Source organism: Puma concolor, chromosome A2 (assembly GCF_028749965.1).
Source record: "Puma concolor isolate L17-30 chromosome A2, mPumCon1.1.hap2, whole genome shotgun sequence".
NCBI classification, from domain to species: Eukaryota; Metazoa; Chordata; class Mammalia; order Carnivora; family Felidae; genus Puma; species Puma concolor.
The window spans coordinates 94,678,747-94,702,172 of NC_141668.1; the positions used below are offsets into that span (position 1 = coordinate 94,678,747).

At 41.3% G+C, this 23,426-nt stretch overlaps 1 gene segment (V, D, J or C); it reads right to left on the reverse strand.

The window, feature by feature from the left end:
• The window catches only part of LOC112866872 (T cell receptor gamma constant 2-like), a 38,255-nt gene that overhangs the window by 12,562 nt on the left and 2,267 nt on the right, over positions 1-23,426 (reverse strand). Inside the window, 2 exon segments of the C gene segment in view lie at positions 168-497; positions 5,581-5,643. Coding sequence covers positions 168-497; positions 5,581-5,643 — 393 coding nt within the window.

Here is a 23,426-nt window from a genome sequence, read left to right on the forward strand (position 1 = left end):
ATTCTATGGGGAAATAGCAGGACAGTTATGGTACCATTAAAGGCAACAACATTAAGGAAAGATTTCTATTTGCTTCTTTTCCATCAATTCTTGACAGAAAAGGTGGTGTATTCCATCGGGGAAAAATAGGGTTCTGGGAGGTTATATTCATGTGTACATGCACATACCTGTGTTTATTGAAGGAAAAAGAATCTCTTGATCAACCCCTCCTTTATTCTTCTGGTGTTTGACGATACATTTGTGTTCTTTACCCATTGAGTCTTCTCTCACGGTCAGCCAGGTGTATTTCATGTATGTGTCCTTAGTCTTCATGGTGTCTCCCTGCTGGGATTTCAATATTACTCTGCCATTTTTCTCTTTCCAATCTATATTGATAACATCAGGGAAAAAATCCTCAAGAAGACAAAGATACGTTCCAGCCTTGTGGAGTTTTCTTTCAGCAATTGAAGGAAGAAAAATCGTGGGCTTGGGGGAAGTGTCTTCATCAGGGCTTTTAGCTGTGGGAGAAATTGGAATGGCAGTTAGAACTATTATGAGAGAAACACAAACATTGTATGGTTTGGAACCACCTAACACAAAAAAAAAAGGAAGGAAAAGTTGCCATGGTGTTAGTGCTTACCAGGGCCTTTTGTCCACACTGGGGTTATGAAATGCTTGTTTTCTTAGTTTCCATGGGAAAAGGGGTTCAAGCAGTTATGAAACTTGCCAACGTCACAGCTATTAAGTGGCAGAGTCCAGATTAAAACATGTAATTTTGTGGAGCACCTGGGTGGCTCAGTCCTTTATGTGTTTAGCTCTTGATTTTGTCTCAGGTCATGATCTCATGGTTTGTGAGTTCAAGCCCCGCATCGAGTTCTGTGCTGACAGTGTGGAGCCTGCTTGCTCTCTCTCTCTCTCTCAAAATAAATAAATAAACTTACAAAAAAAAAGTTTTAAAACATGGAATTTTGTTAAACAATACAGAGTCACTTGTTTGAGTGTGAATTATTTCCAGGCATACTTGACAATCTATTAAGTTGAGCTTTTAGCTTCAAATAAGAATCCCATGCCCACCTCTGACACTGGAGTTCTTCTTGGTTTCTGAATTTTAGAACATTTTGCTCTCACATCTGAGCCACACCAGGATTTTGAGCAGGACAATGTTTAAAGCTGCACCGCCAAATTATTTACAATGCCTTGAATTTAGAAGCAATGTGGCAATATTTCCAAAACTTCTATATAAAAAAAACTTACTGATTATTCTCAGAAATTCTCTTATATTAACCTTATCAAATAATGCACTGGTCACAATTTTGTTTTGCTTTAGGAAATATTCACGGAAAGCACACTTTATATTGGAATTTCATTAGAAGTTGACACATGACTAAAAAGACACCATACTTCAATGCTTAGCATCTCCCCCCAAATTTGGATCTGCCCTACAAGCCTGCTGAACTTGTCGTACCCACAAGTTTCTTTGTTTTTACCTGCTCAATAATGTTATATGTAACTGCTGTAATGTTGATAGTTATGGTTCCAGAGTTTCTTGTAGACATAATGTCAAAACATATAAAAAAAAAACATCATGGGTTTCAAAGGCCTGTCACTTGAATGCTGGAATGTTACCTAATTATACATTTAATGTTAATGTAGTGATTGAAATTATAAATAGTAGAACCCTTTCCAATTTGATTTCCAACTGAAACACTAATTATTTACTCATTTTCTTTTTGGGCTATTTTGGATTTGGAATAATAATTGTATGGGCATTTTCTTAAGCGTAATTGGATTTCTGGATTTCTTCTTTGAGAAGAAAAGAAAAAAAAAATCTTGAGAATTTCTGTCTGTGCCACAAAGTTCCTGAGTTCTATACTAAATCAGTAAGCAAGCAATGATGAGATTTTACTCATGCGGTAAATAAAATTAGCTCATAGTGTGGTTGTTTTAATTTTGTACATCTTGCTTGTAGGAAGAAATAGTATTTCATTGGCTATAATAGTAAAGCTCTGCATACTTCTCCAACCATATACTTTGTTTTTATTTTAAAAAGCATATGATGTGAAAAAAGTTTAATTTTAAAATTTTACGTGACGTTTACTTCATTTTAGCCACCATTTAATACATTAAAGATCTAGTTTTCATGTTAGGAAATTTGATTTTCTTATAGAAATACTTCTGGTTCATCACAGTAAAGGAAATTTCTTGATGGTGAGACATGATGTTTACCTCCTGTCCCTTTTCCTCAGCTAGATTCTGGAAGTTTCATTCTTTTCCAGATAGAAGGAATCTTGAACTCTCATAACTTTCTCAGTGTGATAGTTAACTGAGCATTAATAGTGTACTTGATCGTATACGGTTAGTGTTTGTCTTTAGGGTAATTATTTTACATGTTTTTTTTTTCTTTCAACATTCTTTTTAAAATTTATTAACAGTGTTTTTTATGGCCACAATCATTTTCATTATGCATAAAATAGAAACCTGTTTACACAATAAATAAACTTGTTTGATACCCTTATATAAGAAAAAGAATTTGAGGTTAATTGCCTGAGTTTTATAATTTTATGATGATGAAGCTGTATGAATTCTATATAAATTTATCAAATGTCAACCACAATATTTATAAGTGTGACATTTCAAAGTTGCCTATTGACATTGATTGAAAGTTTCTCTATTTTATTCTCATTTTACTTTTATTAAAAATAAACTATAAGTATTTCATATATAAATATGAATTTCAAATTAACGACATTTCTAAGTATATTTAAAAGTACTAACTACATCTCTATGTTTCTAAGTACATTCTAACTGTATATTTTTTTATTTTTTATTTTTTTTGATAGAGAGAGACAGAGCACAAGTGGGGGAGGGGAAGAGAGAGACAGAGACACAGAATCTGGAACAGGCTCCAGGCTCTGAGCTGTCAGCACAGAGTCTGACGTGGGGCTGGAACTCACAAACCGCAAGATCATGACCTGAGCCGAAGTCAGGTGCTTAACCAACTGAGCCACCCAGGCGCCCCACATTCTAACTATATTTTAGACATGTAATTGTGTTTCTACTAAATACAAGCATGAAGCCCAAATTTGTTCCTGTTAGAGTTTCTATCAATTATGATCAGGGATTAAGGTTTAAAGTACTTAGAACTACAAAGATTAAAAAAAACACATTTTCATTTCATTTTTGTTGCCAAGTAAGGGAAGAAAAGTCCATTAAACAGAAGCAAATACCTCTAAATTCAAGTTTTTTGTGTATCCGTGGACAGCAAGGGAACTTCCCATTGGAACAGTTACAAGTACAGCTGACTCCTCTGGAGAATTTCTGCTCTGTCAGTAGGATCGGCTACAGACCACCCTCCATAGTGGATACAATTCTCCCTTTAGGTTCGAAATGGGGCAACCTCCATCCAGCACCCATTTTGTGTAAGACAACGTGCCAAGTACTTTATTCACAATGTCTCATTTAATTCTGGTCTACTCTTTCTGAATACATACTGTTACCCCATCTTATGGATTAGGAAATGGAGGCCAGAGAATAATTAATTACCCAAGTTCACATAAACAGTAAGTGGTGGAGCCAGAGCTCCAGGTCAGCCTGAGCCCAAAGCCCAGGCTCTCTGACCACACCCTTTCACCATCCGAAAAGGAAATGTGTCAACTGAGAAAACTTACCTGTCGTGATCAACTTGTTCTCAGACCAAACCCTTTCGTGACAATTACAGATTGCCCATGAGTACTTTTTTTTTGCTCTAAAGTATACATTTTAGATGCATGTGAAGAGTCTGAACAAAATTTTTAATGAATATAAGGGCAAAAGAAGGAGTATTTCTCAACTGATATTCATAATGATATCGTTTTTAATTTGTAAGTATAATCTAATAAAGATATAAAACATTATCAATGAATATTTGACCTTATAACTATATCATAATAAGTTTATATATTCAAGTTGCAAGACCATCCCACTTTTTTTACATACAGGCATTTCTACTGAAAAATGAGAAATCATCTCATAGTCAGGCTAACAATATTTGAGGGAATGCTTACAACATTCTAATCATTTACAAACTGGTAACAATGAGTCTTAGAATTAAAAGTATTCCGGGGCGCCTGGGTGGCTCAGTCGGTTAAGCGGCCGACTTCGGCTCAGGTCACGATCTCACAGTCCGTGAGTTCGAGCCCCGTGTCGGGCTCTGTGCTGACCGCTCAGAGCCTGGAGCCTGTTCCAGATTCTGTGTCTCCCTCTGTCTCTGACCCTCCCCCGTTCATGCTCTGTCTCTGTCTCAAAAATAAATAAACGTTAAAAAAATTAAAAAAAAAAAAAGAATTAAAAGTATTCTGCAAATCTGACCATTTGGTCTAAAGTGATCTGCAGACTACATGGTAATTAATACATTTTTCTGTACTCTTGTTTTAATAAAGAACTCCAGTGGGTGGTAATCTGAATTCTGAAGAAGTGTTATTTCTGATGGCTGACCATGTCCCAACCCTTGTGGTAGTCATTTCCATATTTAATTTCATTTAGTCCTTGTAACATTTAGTCCTTGAGATGGTTCTTACACTGACAGAATGAATAGGTGGGAATTTAGCAAATATTAACCGTAGTGTCCCTATAAATTTTTAACTTTTTCTTTATTCTTTCTCTTTTCCAGTTTTTTTTCCATAATGCACATGTATTATTTTTATAATTTTAAGAAAGCAATAACCAGTGAATCAAAAATTACTTGCTAAAGGATGATTATACACAACATGATAGATTCAGATTCAAAGTTCACATTTTTCTCTGCACCACGGTCTCTTAACATATTTTTCAGAACCTCCTGATTATATCTCTGTCATCAGTATCTAACTGGATTGCTAGAATTTACATGGGGGTATGTAGTCACTTGGAAAAAAAGAGAACCAGAAACTTGCTTCACAATTTATGAATTCACTTGTATCTGTGATCACAACCACCAAGGGAAGCAAAATATATAATTTCTTTTATTTTTCCAATGTTTTACCAGCATTGTGAAAATTCTTGGGAAATTGTATTTGATTAGATCTGCTAAGCTAGAAACCTCCCCGTGAGATGTTCTCCCTCATCCAGGCAAAATTGCATCTCTAAGACTAATGAAGAATGAACGCATTTACTAGTCTGAATTTAGAAAAAACAAACTCAGCTTATGACCTTCTTGAATATGTCTGCACAGTTAAACGTGTCCATACCTGATATGAATCACCTTGTGACAAAAGGACAAGTTAAGTAATTTTTTGTTCTTTCTTTTCCACTGGTATTTTTGGAATCAAATAAATAAAATATAAAGTTTTTTAATAAACCTCTCAGCACAAAAATCTCACAGGGACCTAACATCCCCACCCTTCAAGGACCCCCACTTGCTCCAGCAAGTTAGCTTCTTGTCAGTGTCGCCCATACAAGCTCAGGCGGCAACTACCCCCAAGGACTGGGACACAGTCACTTACCTCTCCAAGGATCCCGCTGCCATTTGTGACCAAACTGGGACTGAATCCTAGAATTCTGAGCCGGCACCAGCACCTAGCCTGCCGCCCCTGCATCCCCTGCCTCCCCTCCCTACATTATACGGAAGAATGAAAGAATATTTACCTGTGACCCTGAGCAGCGTGCCAGAACCGAACACTTTGTGGGCCCAGCCATACCCAGCCCACTGTCTGAAAAGCTTTTACAGAAATCTCCCTTTGTGCCCCTTTTAAACTGAGCCCATATTTTTCAGTATTTAAATAAATATGTAAAAACAGGCCCTGCTAACATTAAACAAAGATGAATCTCAAGCCAAATCACATTAGATATGAACGCAGTCAAGAATGGATGAACTGACCCCTTTCTGCCTGGGCAGCTGGGTTCTGTCTTTCCACCTCCCTCACCCGGGTTGGAGAGTATGGTTTTACCTTTCCTCAGTATTTTGCTGAATCCTCTAAACCTCTTTTCTTAAGAGGTTTTCATGTATCAGACCAGTTCTTCTCCTGGAGTGTAATTTACAGATACTATTTCTATAATGTTCAAAGAGGAACAAAAATAGAAATAGCATATTTGAATATTTAATAAATAAAAGTTAATCTTTTTACAGATATTTGTTGTTGTTGTTTCTATGTACTCGGGGTGGGTACCTGGTCTGATTGTAAAGTAAGTTCTTTCCAGAATCCCATTCCCACTGATGGTAGACCAGATGAGTTGTCCCAGAGTCTGAAATCTTAATGATGATCTCTTAACCTATTATGCTGAGACCCCTCTTTAGACTTGATTATATGTATATAATCAATATATATTGATATATATGTTGATATACCTATATTATATATATTGAATATATATATACCTATATATATACACCTATATATATAACATAAGTATATATTTATATATATTGTATATATAGGTATATAGATATAGATATAGATATAGATATAGATATAGATATAGATAGATATCTATATCTATATATATACCGTTTCCAGAGCACTGATGTAAAATCCTGAGCTGCTCATCAGGGGATCCTGTCTGGTCTGGTCTTTCTGCCACTGTCCCGGCCTGAGTGAAAAGGCAGCTGTGGGTCATGCGGCCGAGTCCTGCGTGTAGGTCACCTGCTCCAGCTCGTCTGCCAGAGTCAGTGTTTCCGGCGCACTTGATGCCGATGCGGAAAAAGAAGACTGAATGCAATGGTGTCAAAAGAATTTGTCGGGTTTTTTTTTAAGTTTATTTTGAGAGAGGAAGAGAGTGCGAGAGAGAGAGAGAGAGAGAGAGAGAGAGAGAGAGCATGTGTGCCAGTGGGGGCAGGGGAGGGGCAGAAAGAGACAGAGAGAGAGAATCCCAGGCAAGCTCCCTGCCGTAAGGGGCTCCATCTCAGGAATGCGGAAATCACGACCTGAGCGGAAACCAAGTCAGACGCTTAACCAACTGAGCCACCCAGGTGTCCCAAAGAACTTGTCATTTTACAGAAACACTCTAAGAATCACACTATGAGAATTCAATAAATGCATATTCAACAAGTCTGACATGATCTTTTTGGGGGGAGAGGGACTATTTTAGTGCATTGTTTTTTAAGAAGCATTGTTTTCTGCATGAGCAGTAATACAAATAATAAGCCTTTACTATTAAGCATTCAACTAAAGAGTTGATTGAAAAGGTTAGGCTCAGAGGAGTAAATATTTAGAATTTAAAATATGGCTTAATCTTTCCACTATTACTTAATGGTCTACACCAGACTCTTTGGAACGGTTAAGTCTCCATTGGGTCTCAAACTTTGCCACAGTAACTCGTCATGTGACTTTAAGCAAATAACTGAACTTCTCTGAGCCTCAGGTTCTTTTTTTTAATGTATATTTATTCTTGAAGGAGAGAGACAGAGCACGAGTGGGAGAGGGTCAGAGAGAGAGTGAGACAGAATCCAAAGCAGGCTTCAGGCTCTGAGCTGTCAGCTTAGAGCCTGATGCAGGGCTTGAACCCAAGGACCCCAAGATCATGACTTGAGCTGAAGTCAGGTGCTTAGCCGGCTGAGCCAGCCAGGCACCCCTAAGCCTCAGGTTTTTTGTTTTTGTTTTTGTTTTTGTTTTTCTTGTGAAAGTGGAAAAAGAGGGTCTTCTGGGCAGGGCTGTTGAGGATTGAGATAAGGCACTGAAACTATTCAACGTGGTATCTGGCCCTCAATAAATATTTGCTAATATTATTATCCACTGTAATGGGATGGTTTGGGGCCCCTTTATCCAATGTTCCACTAAACAAAATGTATGAATTTGATAAGCAATAAGTAGTACATAAATTAAGAAAGCAAAAGAGCTCATGAACCTAAGACATTGTGTCTCTGACGGCCACAGGCTGAAAAACAAGGGGCCTGACAAGCCACAATGTAGACTACTTGTCCACTAGACTACAAGCTTTTTGGAGTGTGGAGACTGTGCCTTACACACCTTCTATCTCTAGCATCGAATGTAGAAACTGTGTTCAATAAATGCCTGTTGAGACAATAAATGAACACACGAGATTGTAAAACCATGCAGACAGATTCTTTTCATGGATTCCGGAGCTGAAATGGTTTACTGAGCTCACAAGTTCCATTCCACTGGTCCATCTCTAGGCAATATCACAGGAGCCATGAGAGCACAAATTTTGACTAGTCTCAGCCTACCCTCTAAGAAGCTGGAATAAAGAATAAGTGGGACAAAAAAAAAAAAAAAAAAAGAGTAAGTGGGATTTATTGATGTTCTTTGGTCATTTCCTGTAAGACCTAAATTTCATTGTACTGCTCTTGAAGATGAGACCAGAAGTCATCATACAGGCTTTGCAGGTTTGGTAGAGAAAGGAGCACTCTTCATTACGAACAACGGAGCATCGGAGGTACTTAAAGTGTTTCTCACTTTAAACGGGGTCTACAAGAAAATCTTCTTGAACTAACAACGTACAGCAATGTTTTACACACATATTTTAATTTCAATCCTGAAACTATCCTTTTATGAGGTGTGTTTCCTAAAGGTAGAATTTCAACCTTCTTATAAGCAGGGAGGAAAATAAGCTGTCTACAAGTAGTTTTGTTTCCATATAGAGTGACCAGTAGCTACAAAATTGCTGTCCATATGTTGATGTGATCCTACATTGTTTTTTTCTAAAAAAAATTCTGTCAGTTTTTCATTCACAGGATCCAAATAGAACAGAGTTACTTACCAGGAGGAGTTACTATGAGCCTAACTCCTTCTGCAAATATCTTGATCCAGCCTGGTTAGAGGTTATCACACTGGTTAGAGCTTCTAAAAAGATGTCAGCCTTCTTCTGAGCCTCATGGCATGACCAGCAGGTAGAAACCTTGTTCTGGAGATTTGATCTTCCGGGTTCCCTTGGAAGTCCTTGGATATAGGCTTCATGGCATCTGGTATTTTATTTTTCCTCAGATTAATTGACCCAAATATCTGTTTTTTTGGGGGGGGCAGTAGACACAAAAAAGTGCTGATAAGAAATGGAAATGATAAGAAAGAAAAAAAGAAAGAAAGAAAGAAAGAAAGAAAGAAAGAAAGAGGAGGGAAAGAAGAAAGAAAGAAAGAAAGAAAGAAAGAAAGAAAGAAAGAAAGAAAGAAAGACAGGAAGGGAGGAAGGAAGGAAGAAGTGAAGGAAAGAAGTAAAGGAAAGAAGTAAAGGAAAGAAAGAAATAAGTGAAGGAAAGAAAGAAAAGAGAAAGAAAAAAGGAAAGAAAAAAAGAAGAGATAGGGACCAGTGGTCTACCAAGGACTTTTATAAATTACCAGGAAAAGTGTTCAGAGAATTAAGACATTTTGATTTCCAGGTGTTCAAGTGTGTGAAACCGCTCAGACACCACATCAAAGGAAAAGCCCTTCTGTTCTCACAAACACCAGGTCTGCTCCGTTAGCAATTTTGGATTGTACTTCTGAAAGAGTACTCACTTCGGTAACTGAAAATGCAAACATGCCAACAGACATATACTTGAGTAATGTGAACAATGGTCTCCATTTTTTAGCAGCCACGTTGACCATTTGGCAACACAAATCTTTACCATGCAATGCACAATGAGAAAATAATTTCTATGATGACAATATTCTCCTGGAATAAAAGAAGAAATTTGTAGAATTCTATCTCCCATGGAAAAATGGATTTCTTATTAACACTAAAGTTTGAAGACAAACTCAGTTGTCTGAGATGTTGAAAGAAGAAGCCTCTTAGAAGCTGTTCTGTGATCTTTAGATATGCAGGTGTAGCCCCACCTCTGTGGTTAACTAGCTTCGGACAAGGTATCTGCCATCTCTGGGCTCCCATATGCCCATTTGTTGTGTGGGCATTGGGCCATGCTGTCCAAAGGGACCTTCCTGTTCCAACAGCTTAGAAACCTGTGATTAAGAGCAGGGAGGTGTCTGCTGTGGCTGCTCAAGTGAGAAAGGAGTTGAAGGTTAGTGATAAAGAAGGTTTTCTTACAGGTCCTTCTGCCTGTGTGACAGAGTAAGATCCTAGCGGGCATAGTAGCAGGTGTCTTCATTGGATTTGAACACATAATTGATTATCAGATAGAAGATTTTATGTCTTTCTTATGTGTGTCCAAGGAGGAGTTGGGCTTGTCTTGCTTGTAATCTTGATTGAGCCATATAGGATTCATCTCAGGGGCTCTATTTTTTGTTGGAACCAGTGCACTGTGGCCTTCTCCAAGGAACCCCTAGACAGCTTGCAACCTATGTGCACTGTTCTGTGTGGTGTTCGGTTGTTGCAGACTCTGAGTCTGGAGTTCTCTCTCTGTCCAGCAAGAGAGTGAATGCAGAATTAAATGTGAGAGAGGCTAATGTCTGGGAGGAGACAAGAGCCCCGAGTAAGGGTCCTTGCTCTGTATTTATCAGGATCAGAAGGGTTATGTGCAGAAAGAGACAAACAGTGATCATTAACTCGTGTGTGAGAGAAAGGAGGTTTCAAAGATATGTGGTGTTACGGGTTTGGGCCAATACAAAACAAAATCCTGGTGCTGTGCAGATGGTTGTTTACAGCAGGCAGTGGGGACCCTGTCTATGTTAACTTACCTACTGGATAAGACAGATCGAGCATGCTACCTCAGGGTCAACAAGGCACTTTTTTTTTTTTTTTTTTTTGCTAATTAGCTCCAGGCAAGTTCACCCTGCCGTGGAGGTCTATCGCCCTGTTTACCCATTTATCTATTCTGGGCACTTCCATCCTGTGGCTGCTTTTTGCTCTAAGCCTTGTTAACCCATTGGTGCAAGCTCAGGGAATTCCTAAACTTATTCCCCACAGTCAGTTAAAAAAAAAAATTGATCCTGAGACATTCTAATTTTGGTATTTTCATTTAAAAAGCAAAGGAAAGAGAGACGCTTGGGTGGCTCAACTGGTCAAGTGTCCAACTCTTGATTTCGACCCAGGTCATGATCTCACAGTTCATGAGTTCAAGCCCCCTGTCAGGCTCTGTGCTGACAGTGTGGAACCTGCTTGGGAGTCTTTCCCTCCCTCTCTGCCCAACCCCTGCTCACATGAACGTGCACATACTCTCTCTCTGTCTCAAAAATTAATTAATTAATTTTTTAAAAAGCAAAGGAGAGAAATCAGAGGCACTTGAATAAGTTGAAGTAGACAGGAAAACAGTGAAGAGACAAGAAAGGAGTATAGTCAACCTACAAACCCAAGCCAAAGATGCACAGAATTACGCAGTGTTGGCATTGCCGGTGAGTACTCAGAATTTCCTCAAAGAAGGGTCTTGAGTCAGGACTGGGGAGGCAGTGGAGGCCTTATTCATCAGAGTAAAGTACGGGGGAGGAATGACCTTGTCATTAAGATCCGTCTCAGTGTTATTTTATTATGTTCCTGGGATGTAGAAATACTGGATTCCAGAACCTCACCAAAACACCCATGTTATCATAACTCAACATTATCTTCCTTCAGGAGGCAATAACTTCACTTTTTCCTTTAGGTTTTGCTTCAAACACACCTACCCTTAAGCTCTGTTTCACTCTGAAGTTTAGATTTTACATCATATTTTGCAAGAGTGTGGGAGAGAATTGGAAGAAAAGCTTTACTACTCTACAATAACAAATGAGATAATAATCCCACCACATTATGCAGAAGTAGGTGCATTTTATATATGGGTAGTTTGTAGAAAGTTTACAAATGTGAGGAAATATTAACAATTACTATAGTTATTTCTTTAGATGCTATGATGTTACTATACTCTGCTGTGAATGAACAAAAATCTTGGAGAAGAAATATCTTTGATTTATTGTCCTCGACTCTTATCCTCAACTCTTTCCATATCCACAATTCTTAGCATTTCAAAAGGACGCATATTTTATTGTTTGAAGGACAATGTCAGATGTGACTTTTAATGAGTCCCTGAGCTCCTGTGTTAGCTGAGATGGCTCAGGGAAGCCGTTCGGTTGTAATGGGAAAGGACACTGTGATGTGCTGACCCTGTGCTCGAACTGTCCTGTGTGGAACCTCCTTCGGTCCCCAGCAACCCTATGAGAAAGATTTGGTAACGTTCCTGGATCGTGCTGTCAGTTAAGTGGCTGAGCAGGAATTCAAATCCAGGTTTTTATCACTCCAAAGGCCTTATGGGGGCCCCTGGGTGGCTCAGTTGGTTAAGCATCTGACTTCAGCTCAAGTCATGATCTCGAGGTTCATGAGTTCGAGCTCCGCATCAGGCTCTGTGCCAACAGCTAGGAGCCTGGAGTGTGCTTTGGGTCCTGTGTCTCCTTCCCTCTCTGTCCTTCCCCTGCTCATGCTCGCTCTCTCTCTCTCTCTCTCTCTCTCTCTCTCTTTCTCAAGCAAACAAACAAAGAAAAACAACAAAGGCCTTGTGGTTTTCATCATTCTCCTATTCATTCATTCATTCATTCATTCATTATTCATTCAAAGCCAGCAAACCATTTTGCACGTTGGATATGGCTTCCTTCCCAGGAAACTTCTCATAGATGGAGAAGTGGAAAATTCAGGACACTTACAAAAGCCATTCAGTCCCCAACAGTGATAAGAATCGAGTGACCTAACTGAAAGAAACATCACAGATTGCGTCCTTGGGCTCCTAGCGCAGACCTTGCTGAGGACACAGATGCAGGAGACAAGTCCTGTATAGACAGTGGCCAGGTCCTTGGGAGTGAGAATGGCGTGGGTATATGTTTTCAGGGGTGTGGCATAGTGGGAGGGCTTCTGTTCAGTGTCAGTGGCGCATTTCCATACAGTGGATCCCAGCAGGTGCAGTCATACAGCCCAGCACCTGACTCATTAACTCGGTGTATCCTCAGGCTCGCTGGCAAATCCCTCTGTCCTTTCCTGGCTTCACATCTTTCCTCACTAACACCTTGTTCCTGTACATTTTCACTTGAGGAAATACACAGGATGTGTGTTAGAGGCTGGTCTGACATCATTCGATACTAGTGTATATCATACATTCGTCTTTATTTTTTTTTATTTTTTAACGTTTTTATTTATTATTGAGAGACAGAGAGACACAGAGCATGAGCAGGAGAGGGGCAGAGAGAGGGGGAGACACAGAATCTGAAGCAGGCTCCAGGCTCTGAGCTGTCAGCACAGAGCCTGACGTGGGGCTCGAACTCACCAACCGTGAGATCATGACCTGAGCTGAAGTCGGTTGCTTAACCGACTGAGCCACCCAGGCGCCCCTATTATACATTCATCTTTAAGACACCTGTTATTTGGCATTCTAAAAATGCTGTGATCCTTGGGGTATCTGGGTGGCTCAGTAAGTTAAGCATCCGACTTTGGCTCAGGTTATGATCTTGTGGTTCACAAGTTTAAGCCCTGCATCCGGCTCCGTGCTGACAGCTCCGAGCGTGGAGCCTGCTTTGGATTCTGTGTCTCCCTCTCTCTCTCTCTCTCTGCCCCTCCTCCACTCACACTCAGTCTCTATGTCAAGAATAAAAATAAACAAAAAATAAATAAATAAAAATGCTGTGTGTCCTTTTTCTTGGTAATGGATGGTATGAGATGTGTTATTAAAATGTCGCCATTTGTATCTAAAAGAGAAACAAAAGCAACAATTAGCGAAATTTTGACATTCACTAAAATAGTACACATTTGTTCTCTATTAATGGAAAAGTTGGGGTCTAAGATTTACGTTTTCTTCCTGAAGAATTCAAGGTCATGGTGGAATCTGTCAGGTTAGTTTGAATGACCATGTGGGCGGCCTTCTGCTGACTAGATTGTCCATGCTTAAAACACCAGCTTTCTTTACTGAGTGAAATGCCCCGTGGGTAAAGCCACTCACAGCTGCCAAGAGAGGCCACCAGGACCATCCGGGACAGGAGCCATGTTCTGCCAGCACTTGTCAGGAGAGGTGGTTGAATACGGGGCTGATCACCGCGCAGATCTGGTGGCTGTTGCCGTAAGAGGAAGGGGCGTTCTGAGCACACAGCTAAGAACCCACAGTATTTATCCCAAAAGTCCTGCAAAACAGGGCTATTAACCCACTTTATCAGCAGATTTCTCTGACCGCTGGGTGATTTTTACCATCCAATGATATTGGTGTAAAGAAACCATTTTCTTGTTAAAGGACTAAAGTCCTTTATGGTTTAACACAGAGAGTGGGAGAGGGAGAGAGAGGGGGGCAGTTCTTCGAGTTCTCTTCTGTGAGTTTTGATTACCTGCTTCCTCTCTCTCTCTCTCTCTGTCTCTCTGTCTCTTTCGTCCTTCCATTGCAGATTGCAGTTTGGGTAATTTCCAGTTTCCTATATTTATCTGAACTAATTCTCTCCTTACATCTCTTATATCCACTGGTGAGCCTCTCAGAGCGTCCTTCATTTCTGTTGCTATAGTTTTGAGTTTTGCTTTTCCTTTTGGTTCTTTCCCATAGTTTCCATTTGGGACTTTCCATAATTTTCGGTGAATTTACCCATTTGATCTTCCATATTGTCCATCTCTCTATTGGATTAGAGCCTTGAACATATTAATCATAGTTATTTTAAGTTCCTGATACTTCCACCATCTATCTGTAGTATGTCTCAGTCTGGGTCTGGTGACCGCTCTGGGCCCTCACACTGTGTTTCCTCTTGACTTGCTGTATGCCTCCGAGTGTTTGGTTGGAAGCAGGCCACGTGCTCTGGTAGAGTGGATACTGAGGTAAATACGTTTTGTGCTTGAAAACCAGCACACCTTTCCTTCTGCTCGGCCTTTAGTGTGGGGGTTTGGGTTAACTAGGCAGGAATTAGACCGGATCTGGAGTTGGTTGTCGCTAAGTTATCAGGGTTGAAATGTGTTGTTGCCAGAGTCCAGACACTTAAAAATTCTTTAGTTGTGCTTTGCCTTGGTCCCTTCACTTGTCTTCGAGGCTTCCGTTGTTCTGCTCCCCAGAGAAAGTCTATCTCTGGCTCTCTCTCAGCTCTATTCCATGGTTACTTTTACTCAAGGTTTGCTGTCACGGGGGTGAAAGGTCAGGAAAGGACACATTCTCTGGTATTTTTATTAAGTCCCACTTTTAAGCAGATACAGTGAAACTGGATCTTAAGGACGTGGCCGTCGTACAAATTCCTGCCTCTATTCCTGAGATGGGACATTTTCTTTTTTTTTTTAATTTTTATTTAAATTTCAGTTAGTAACGTACAGTGTGATATTGGTTTCAGGAGTACAATCCAAGGATTCAGAAATAAAACATTTTAAATCCTTCTTCCCCCTCCCCCAGATGCCGTGGGTGCCCCCCTACTTCAGGCCATGGGTTTGATTTTGATGCCTATCCTTCTGCAGATGACATCTTGTTACCTTGGGACATAGGGGAGATGTTCTGGCAAAAGTTTTGGTGGTCACCTCCTTTGCCTTCCCTCAACCGCAGCAGATTTCACCGGCACGTCCCCTGCAGATGAAGCCACCTTTTGTCTCCAGTGGTAATGGGGTGGATGGGGTCTGGGTGGATTTCAGTGGTAGTTGCTGTTCCCCTCCTGCAGCACCAAGGGGGAGGCTTTGTGTGGATTGTCCCTGGCCTGCCCTGCAAGAGTTTTGTGGGCTTCCTGGAGAAGAATCTTAAGAGGTGCTGGGAAATACCCTGGTTATGTTCTCAAGCATTCCCACTCCCCACTAGTCTATACTCAGCTCTCACTATTTTGTTAATAAATTCTACTTGAATCCCGTGACCAAGTGAGTATGTTGGACATCTGTTTAAGGTCAGCAAATGCTCACATCCTGTGTCTCTCTGCAAGTGTCCGTCTGTCTCCAATGTTTGAGTATGTCAAGCACCCTGCAATCTCACTTCTCTAATGGGTTCAGATATTAAATTTCAGTTTGTCCTGCTTTTTTTGGATGTTATTGTTAGATGGGAACTGTGCATTCCCAGCCCTCTACGTCTCTGATCACATACAGGTCCTCTTTTCAATTTTTTTTTTTTTTTTGTATTTTCTTTACATTAAAATTCTAACAGTAACAGAACAGAAGAGATTTTAGGTGACTTCTGCCCACATTCTACTATTTCTCTTTCCCATTTTTTTTTTCAAATTTTTTTTTTTCAACGTTTATTTTTGGGACAGAGAGAGACAGAGCATGAACGGGGGAGGGGCAGAGAGAGAGGGAGACACAGAATCGGAAACAGGCTCCAGGCTCTGAGCCATCAGCCCAGAGCCCGACGCGGGGCTCGAACTCACGGAGCGCGAGATCGTGACCTGGCTGAAGTCGGACGCTTAACCGACTGCGCCACCCAGGCGCCCCTCTCTTTCCCATTTTTTAATTGGGCTTCTTTTCTTAGTATTGAGTTGTGATATTTCTCTCCATATTCTGGACACCAGTCTTTTCTGATATGTCTTTTGAAAATATTTTCTTCTAGGGGCGCCTGGGTGGCTCAGTCGGTTAAGCGTCTGCCTTCGCTCAGGTCGTGACCTCATGGTTCATGGGTTTGAGCCCCACGTTGGGGTCTCTGCTGTCAGCACAGAGACTGTTTCGGATCCTCTGCCCCTTTCTCTCGTTGTCCCTTCCCTGCACGTGCTCTCCATCTCTCTCAAAAAATAAACATTAAAAAATTTTTTAAAGTAGAAAATATTTTCTTCTAATCTGTGGATTTTCATTTCATTTTCTTGCAATTTTCCATTTTCCTTCTATGTATAGTATTGCAAAGAGCAGAAATGTTAATTTTTAGAAAGTCCAATTTATCAAATGTTTCTTTTATGACCTTGCTCTTGGTGTCCTATATGAGAAACCCTTGCCTTACCCAAGGTCACAAAGATTTTCTCCTGTATTTTCATCGAGAAGTTTTATTTTTTAGGTTATACATTTATGACTAGAATCCATTTTTAATTAGTTTGTGTTTGTGATGTTTCACATCGATTGAGGTTTTTTCCCCAGATAGATGAACATTTGTTCCAGTACCATTTGTTGAAAAGTCAATTCTTTGTTCATTGGATTTCCTTGGCACGCTGTTAGAAATTAGGTAACCATTTATGTGTTGTCCTATTTCTGGATTCTGTTCCTCTTATCTATCCATTTATGCTTTTACCCAAACCCCACTGTCTTGATCATTGAGTCTTAATAGTAAGTGTTAGATCTCTTTTTAAAACCGGTTTGGCAATGCTATGTCCTTTGCTTTCCAATATGAAATTTGCAACCAGTTTAGTGATTTCCATGAATAGTCCTCCTGGGATTTTCATTGGGATTATATTGAATCTACTTATCTGTTTGAGGAATGTTTGACATCTAAAATATGTTGAGTTTTCCAATCTATGGACGTGGTATATCTCTCCATTTATTTAGTTCTTCTTCAGCTTCTGTCATTAAAGTCTTATTGCTTTCAGCATAAGAATCCTTCATATTTTTGGCTAAATTTTTCTCTATGTATTACATATGTTCGTTGATATTGTTGTTGTTGCTGTTGTAAATGGTACTATTGGTAAATTTCAGTTTCCAATTGCGACTTGCTAGGACATAAATTGCAATTAACCCTGCATGTCACATCTATTTTACAGCTGTATAGTCCACCATGGTGTGCATGTGCCGTATCTGGAACCCACGTTCTTAAACAGGGGACTATTTCTTCCATATACACTTATGAGAACATAATAGATTACATTACACTCTGTAATAATAGATTACACTCTGTAATAATAATGTGCCTACATGTATGTGCACACAGGTATGTGCGTGTCTGTGTGTATGTATGTCTCTCAAGGCTCTAGAATGCACGGTTGAGGATTCATCACAGGAAGTACCCTGAATGTGCTTGCTCAGTACTGCTCCCTAAGATTCATCTATTCACACATCCGTTCAGCGAGTGGGTACCGAGGCTGCATTACCGACCAGGCACGCGCAGACCCTGGTGAGGTCACAGAACCACACACAAGGGTGCTCCTCCGGGCACTTGTATCCCAGCAGCATCAGCCTCCGTCTGCCTTCGTGTGGCGCAGCAGCTGGCCTTCGAGTCCCGTCTGGGACCGCGGTCGCCTGCCCTTCCTCCATCCCAGTCCCCTCGTCATGCGGCCTGTGTCACCCAGACTCCCTGGAAACCTCAGGACGAATTGCTGAGGGTCCCTGACGCACTCAGCTGTTCTCCACAAGACCAGACAGCGGCTGTCATCAGGAGGCAATGGGAAGCTGGCGCAGGAGGCTGCCATCCTGCAGGTGCACCTGGTGGCCGTCTGCTTCTTTTCCTCTTGATTCTAGAACTGAGGTACCTGTCAGGGAGCACGGGGCGGGGCTGAGGCTGAGGCTGGGACGGGGGCTGAGGTTGCCCACGTGCAAAAGGACCAGAACTGAAGAGGGGACTTGGGGCCGACTTCCTGGCTCCTCTCATACTTTGTACCCATTTGTCCGTGGCTCCATCTACTCTGTTCTGTGGACTTTGTAAAAAAGAATCGCAGTGGAGGAGACAGGGTGTCTCAGTGCTGCCAATTTATTGCTTTCTTCTGTCTCTGAGCGGGTGTTATAAGAGACCAAATGTGTGTCCGATGCTCTAAAGTCTGATTCATTTTTGTTGGTACCAATTAACGGCTAAGTTAACAGATGCAATGTTGAGTACTGTACATATTGTATTTTATCTTTTGTTTTACTGTGTACATAGATATTTCCAGTCGTGTCATTTTGATGACTAACCAGTGAGACAGAGAGAGAGAGAGAGAGAGAGAGAGAGAGAGAGAGAGAATAGAGCAGACTTTTCTCCAAATATTCATAGGAAGCATTAAATAATTTCTTAAGATTCTCACACAATCTGAACAGAGCGAAGAAGAAGCTCATTAGCCCAGAAAAAGGACAGATGACTGCTTGTAACTGGTCATCTTGTCTATCCAGGCTTTGCCTCCAAGGACAAGATGGAGACCTGAGAACCCTGCTTTCCAGAAGCCTCAGGTCAGTGTTAGGTGTGTGTGACAGCTGGTGTCAGGGAAGAAAATAGTGGGTCAAGCAGGGGCCACCCTACCATGCAAATTCTAATAAGATTTCTGATTTGTCTGGGGAATATTGGTCAGGTTGTGGCAACAGCAATCCCACCAGCCCATTTCCAGATAGTTAGATTGACGGGGGAGTAAATGGATAGATATAGATGATAGTGATAGAGATAGAGGGAAAGATAGAGCTAGAGCTAGAGATGAGATAGAGAAAAATAGAGATAGAGATAATGACATAGACACAGATACGTAGATAGAGATTGAGATGGAGACAGAGACAGAGACACAGGTATATCTTGTGCAGATAGTAATATTACAAAACGAATGAAGGAAGGTTTTTGTGTGTAAATGTCCCAATTATTTCCTTCTAAGACATGGAGGCAGAAGTGAAAAGGACAAGAAATACTGATAATTACTACCAAGTCCTTCCTCCAGGCTGCACGCTAAGCATTTGGATTTCTAATCTCATAACCTCACACCGTCCCTTCTCTGCTCCACAGAAGAAGGTTCTGGAGAAGCTCCAGCTCACCTCCTCCTCTCATTGCACCCCCCTGGGTTACCAGGGTCTACGCAAATGCAGGCTTTTGTGGTTGTTGTTGTTGTTTTACTACATTCTCTATGAATATTTTCTCAAGGCTCTGAAAGGTAAACTTTGGTTTCTAGATTCAAATAACAGTATTTTCGTTGGTTCTTGGACGATTCTTTTTGGAGACTAGTTTATCTTTTTCAGCTCAGGAAGCTTCATGGACTCAGTTGTTTTTAAAACTCTGTACCTTGTCCACACCACTCTGTAGTTACTTCTTCCTGAACAGGGTCTCCCATAGCACAGAAGCCTCCTTTTTACTAATTAAAACATGGCACAACCTAGGCAGAAAATTAGAAAAAGGCGCTCTTTCCAGGCTCACACAGCCCTGCTCCAGGTACAGGGCGGGGAGGGCTCGGGATGGATTGTGGTCCCCACTGGTGCCCTCTCCCCCTTCACGCAGGCACCTTGAGCAGGGTGCAGTGGTTAGAGCAAATCCAGGCTACATCTCTGGTGTGTGGCAGGGGACAGGAGCGTTGTCATTGCTGAACTCACACGTGTCATCTCTTCCTCCTTCTGATGTTGGAAGAGGCACTAAACTTACCAATTGAAAATAGTTTCCTCGGGGTGCCTGGGTGGTTCGGTCGGTTAAGCGTCCGACTTCGGCTCAGGTCATGATCTCGCAGTTTGTGAGCTTGAGCCCCGCATCGGGCTCTGTGCTGACAGCTCAGAGCCTGGAGCCTCCTTTGGATTCTCTGTCTTCTCCTCTCTCTGCCCCTCCCATGCTTATGCTCTGTCTCTCTCTGTCTCTCAATAAATAAATGCTAAAAATTAAAAAAAAATTTTTTTTCTCTGGTTTAGAACAGCCCCTTTCAGGCTAGTTCTGTCTCCTTTGTCCCCTTCCTCATCCTTCTGTCTCCCTGCCTCCTGCTGCCATCACTGCACCCGGGAGGAGAGTTAGTTCTCACAGTCTCCCTGCCACCCTCTTCTAGCCCTCAGCCCCGCCCTCTGGATTCAGCCTCTCCCTCTGAATTGTTCTGTGCAGTTACCAGCCTCGAACCCATCCCTACTGACTCACAGCACACCTTGGGATGCAAAGCTCCCACCTCAGCTTCTCATCCAAAGCCTGGCTGCTGCCTCCTGTGGTCCCCTCAGAGCCCTGACCCTCTCAGAGATGCTAAGAAGCGTTATGGGTCTCCTACCTGTGCAGCCCGTGGGGACAGTCAGGGCTGGTTTGGGCTGGTCTGTGCTGATGTCTCCACTGTTGGTGGTGTTCCTCCAGGGCCGTGTTCCAGAAGCTTGACATTAGCCAGATGTTCTCAGAAGTTCCCTCCATGTGTCTAGGAGTTTTTTTGTTTTTTTTTTTTTTTTTTTTTGAGGGAGGGGCAGAGAGAGAGAGAGGAGGAGAAAGAATCCCAAGCAGGCTCACCGCTGTCAATGCAGAACTGGACTCAGGCCTTTATCTGATGACCAAAAGATCATGACCTTAGTCAATATCAAGAGTCAGACAACTGAACTGACCGAGCCACCCAGGCACCCCAGTTTTGGGTTTCTGTTGAAGAAGTTTCTATCCTCTCTGGGATAAGACCCTCAGAGACAAGGGAACCAAAAGGAACTTTCACTTACTCTCTCCTCACCATTGAATACCACATCCCGGCCATCAGAACTAGCCCTTTCTCTCAGCGTACACGCTAACCTTGATGACACCACATCTCCCCTTATCTCCATCTAGCACCTCTGGTAAAATCCTGTGTTCCTAGTTTACCAGGCTTACCCACCAATCTATAAATGGGAGATTTGGAAATTTAGACAATCACTTTCTTTATCAAGTAAATCTGACTTTTAAGCTTAACTATCTCATGATTCACTCAAAACGGGAGCTTATGCTGGCCAAAGCCACTATCTCCTTCTACAGGTGCTATATGTCATGGTTTAGCCTGAACAGAAGAAGGATTCCAGGTGCCATGATGTATTAGGGGAAAAAACTGTGCCAGAGACAAATTTCCAAAGCATCACTCTCATTGCATATTTTGTTTGTTTACTGAAGTCTGGCTGCGGGATTTTGAGCATTCTCCATGTAGTTGACCTATGACACTTTCTGTTAAAACCAGTTCACAAAACAGAGAAGATTTTCTTAGTCTTTCCTCTCCACTTGCAGGAAGAGTCCTGGAGCAGACTGCCCAGAAAGGAACTCTTCCACTGTGACCCGTTGGCCATGGCTTGTTGTGTGACCCTCATACTGTCTTGACCAGTATACTGGCCTGGGGAGCAGGTGTGGGACAGCCCGTATTTGCCCACAAGTGCCAGAGTGTATTCTTGTAAAGTTAACCTTCACCAAGAATATTTAAAGTGACCTAACAGTGCAATTGAAACACCATGGACAGGGGCGCCTGGGTGGCTCAGTCGGTTGAGCGTCTGACTTCGGCTCAGGTCACGATCTCGCGGTCCGTGAGTTCGAGCCCCGCGCCGGGCTCTGTGCTGACCACTCAGAGCCTGGAGCCTGTTGCAGATTCTGTGTCTCCCTCTCTCTCTGCCCCTCCCCCGTTCATGCTCTGTCTCTCTCTGTCTCAAAAATAAATAAACGTTAAAAAAAAATTAAAAAAAGAAACACCATGGACTATTTGTTTGGAAACATTTCTGTTTCTTTCCAAACATCGATCCTTTCTTCCATGACATAGGTTTATTTGCAGGACTTTCATGATGATCACATGAGTTTCTGGACACACACAACATCTAGCTCATTATCTGGCAGCCATGGAGCTAAATGGACATGAATTCCATTTCATTCATTCCAATACTTAAATAAGTCAAACCAGCCATTTCAGGACATGGTTAGAGTAACATCTGGGGGTGGGGTACGATTGATAGCCATCACACTCCCTTTCCACCCATACAGAGGCATAACATAACAAGAAATGCATGAAGTGCTTCGTAAGTGCCTATTGCACCAGGAATTCTCATTAAAAAATAGCTATTATTATATTCTAATCAGAACGTTCTCTTTATTATGGAACTGAGCTCCCTGAGAGAATGACTGTGCGTTGTATTCTGTAGTTATAAACTAATTAATTCTGGTTTTGTTTTGTTTTTTGGCTGAGCAAGAAAATCCATCAGAGCAATCTGCTGACCCACAGACTGCAAATGCTAATTCTACCACTTTCAGAATATAACTGTAGATTTTTGGTAATTACTTTATAACTTCAATTTAGAAGTTAAGAAAATAAAGGTTACAGAATTACTGCAGCTAGGAATGATCAGCTTGTGATTGATACAGTTAAATGTTGACTCATAGATAGCAGGAAAGCAGATAAGGAAGGACAGAAAAAATAGGTCAATTATAACAAAGGCAAGAGACTGGATTGTAGTTGACATTATGAAAGTGGCAGATGTTTATCTAGTTTCATTTAATAAGAATTAGGATTGTGTCACTACTGTGCACTTGTTTATTGTATTAAAAACATCAAGAACACAGAGTTGTATTCGTTATAATATTGGTTCATAAAGCACTATAATCATTTATCTACACAGAGATCTATTTACTTTATTCATTTTATTCTACTTAGGTGTTGATGATTTAATAAGTTGGCAAAGACCCAAGAAACCCTGCTTTTTCTGAAGGTCAAAAGCATTACAAATAATGTACATGCTTCTGTCTACTAAATTTATCAACTGGAAAAGCACAGAATTAAATGATAATCTGTCAACACCTGCCCAGTTTCCTGTTTCGTTAGTGAAGGAACAGGGTACATTCTGTCCTGTTAGACATGGCACCTTGGTGGTTTTGTGGAAGGTGAAATGAAAAGGAACTAGATAAAACCTTTTCCCGAATCCCTAAATTTTTTACTTACTTAGGGGCAAACATAACCCACTTATTTGACTGTCTGCTTGAATTTCATTCTTTTGCTCCTCCAGATGGATGGTCTACCTCTCTTTACCTTGCCCCAGGCTGGACCCTCATGGACCGCATGGATGGTCTTCTTTATTCTTTGGTTACTGTTTGGAAGCAGTCAATGGAAACATCAGGAGGAGGCTGGGAGTTGGGAGCAGAGTGAGCTCAGGGTTCCCTCCATGACAGGTGGCCTTGGGTTGGCTGCACCTTCCCCTGGGCCCAA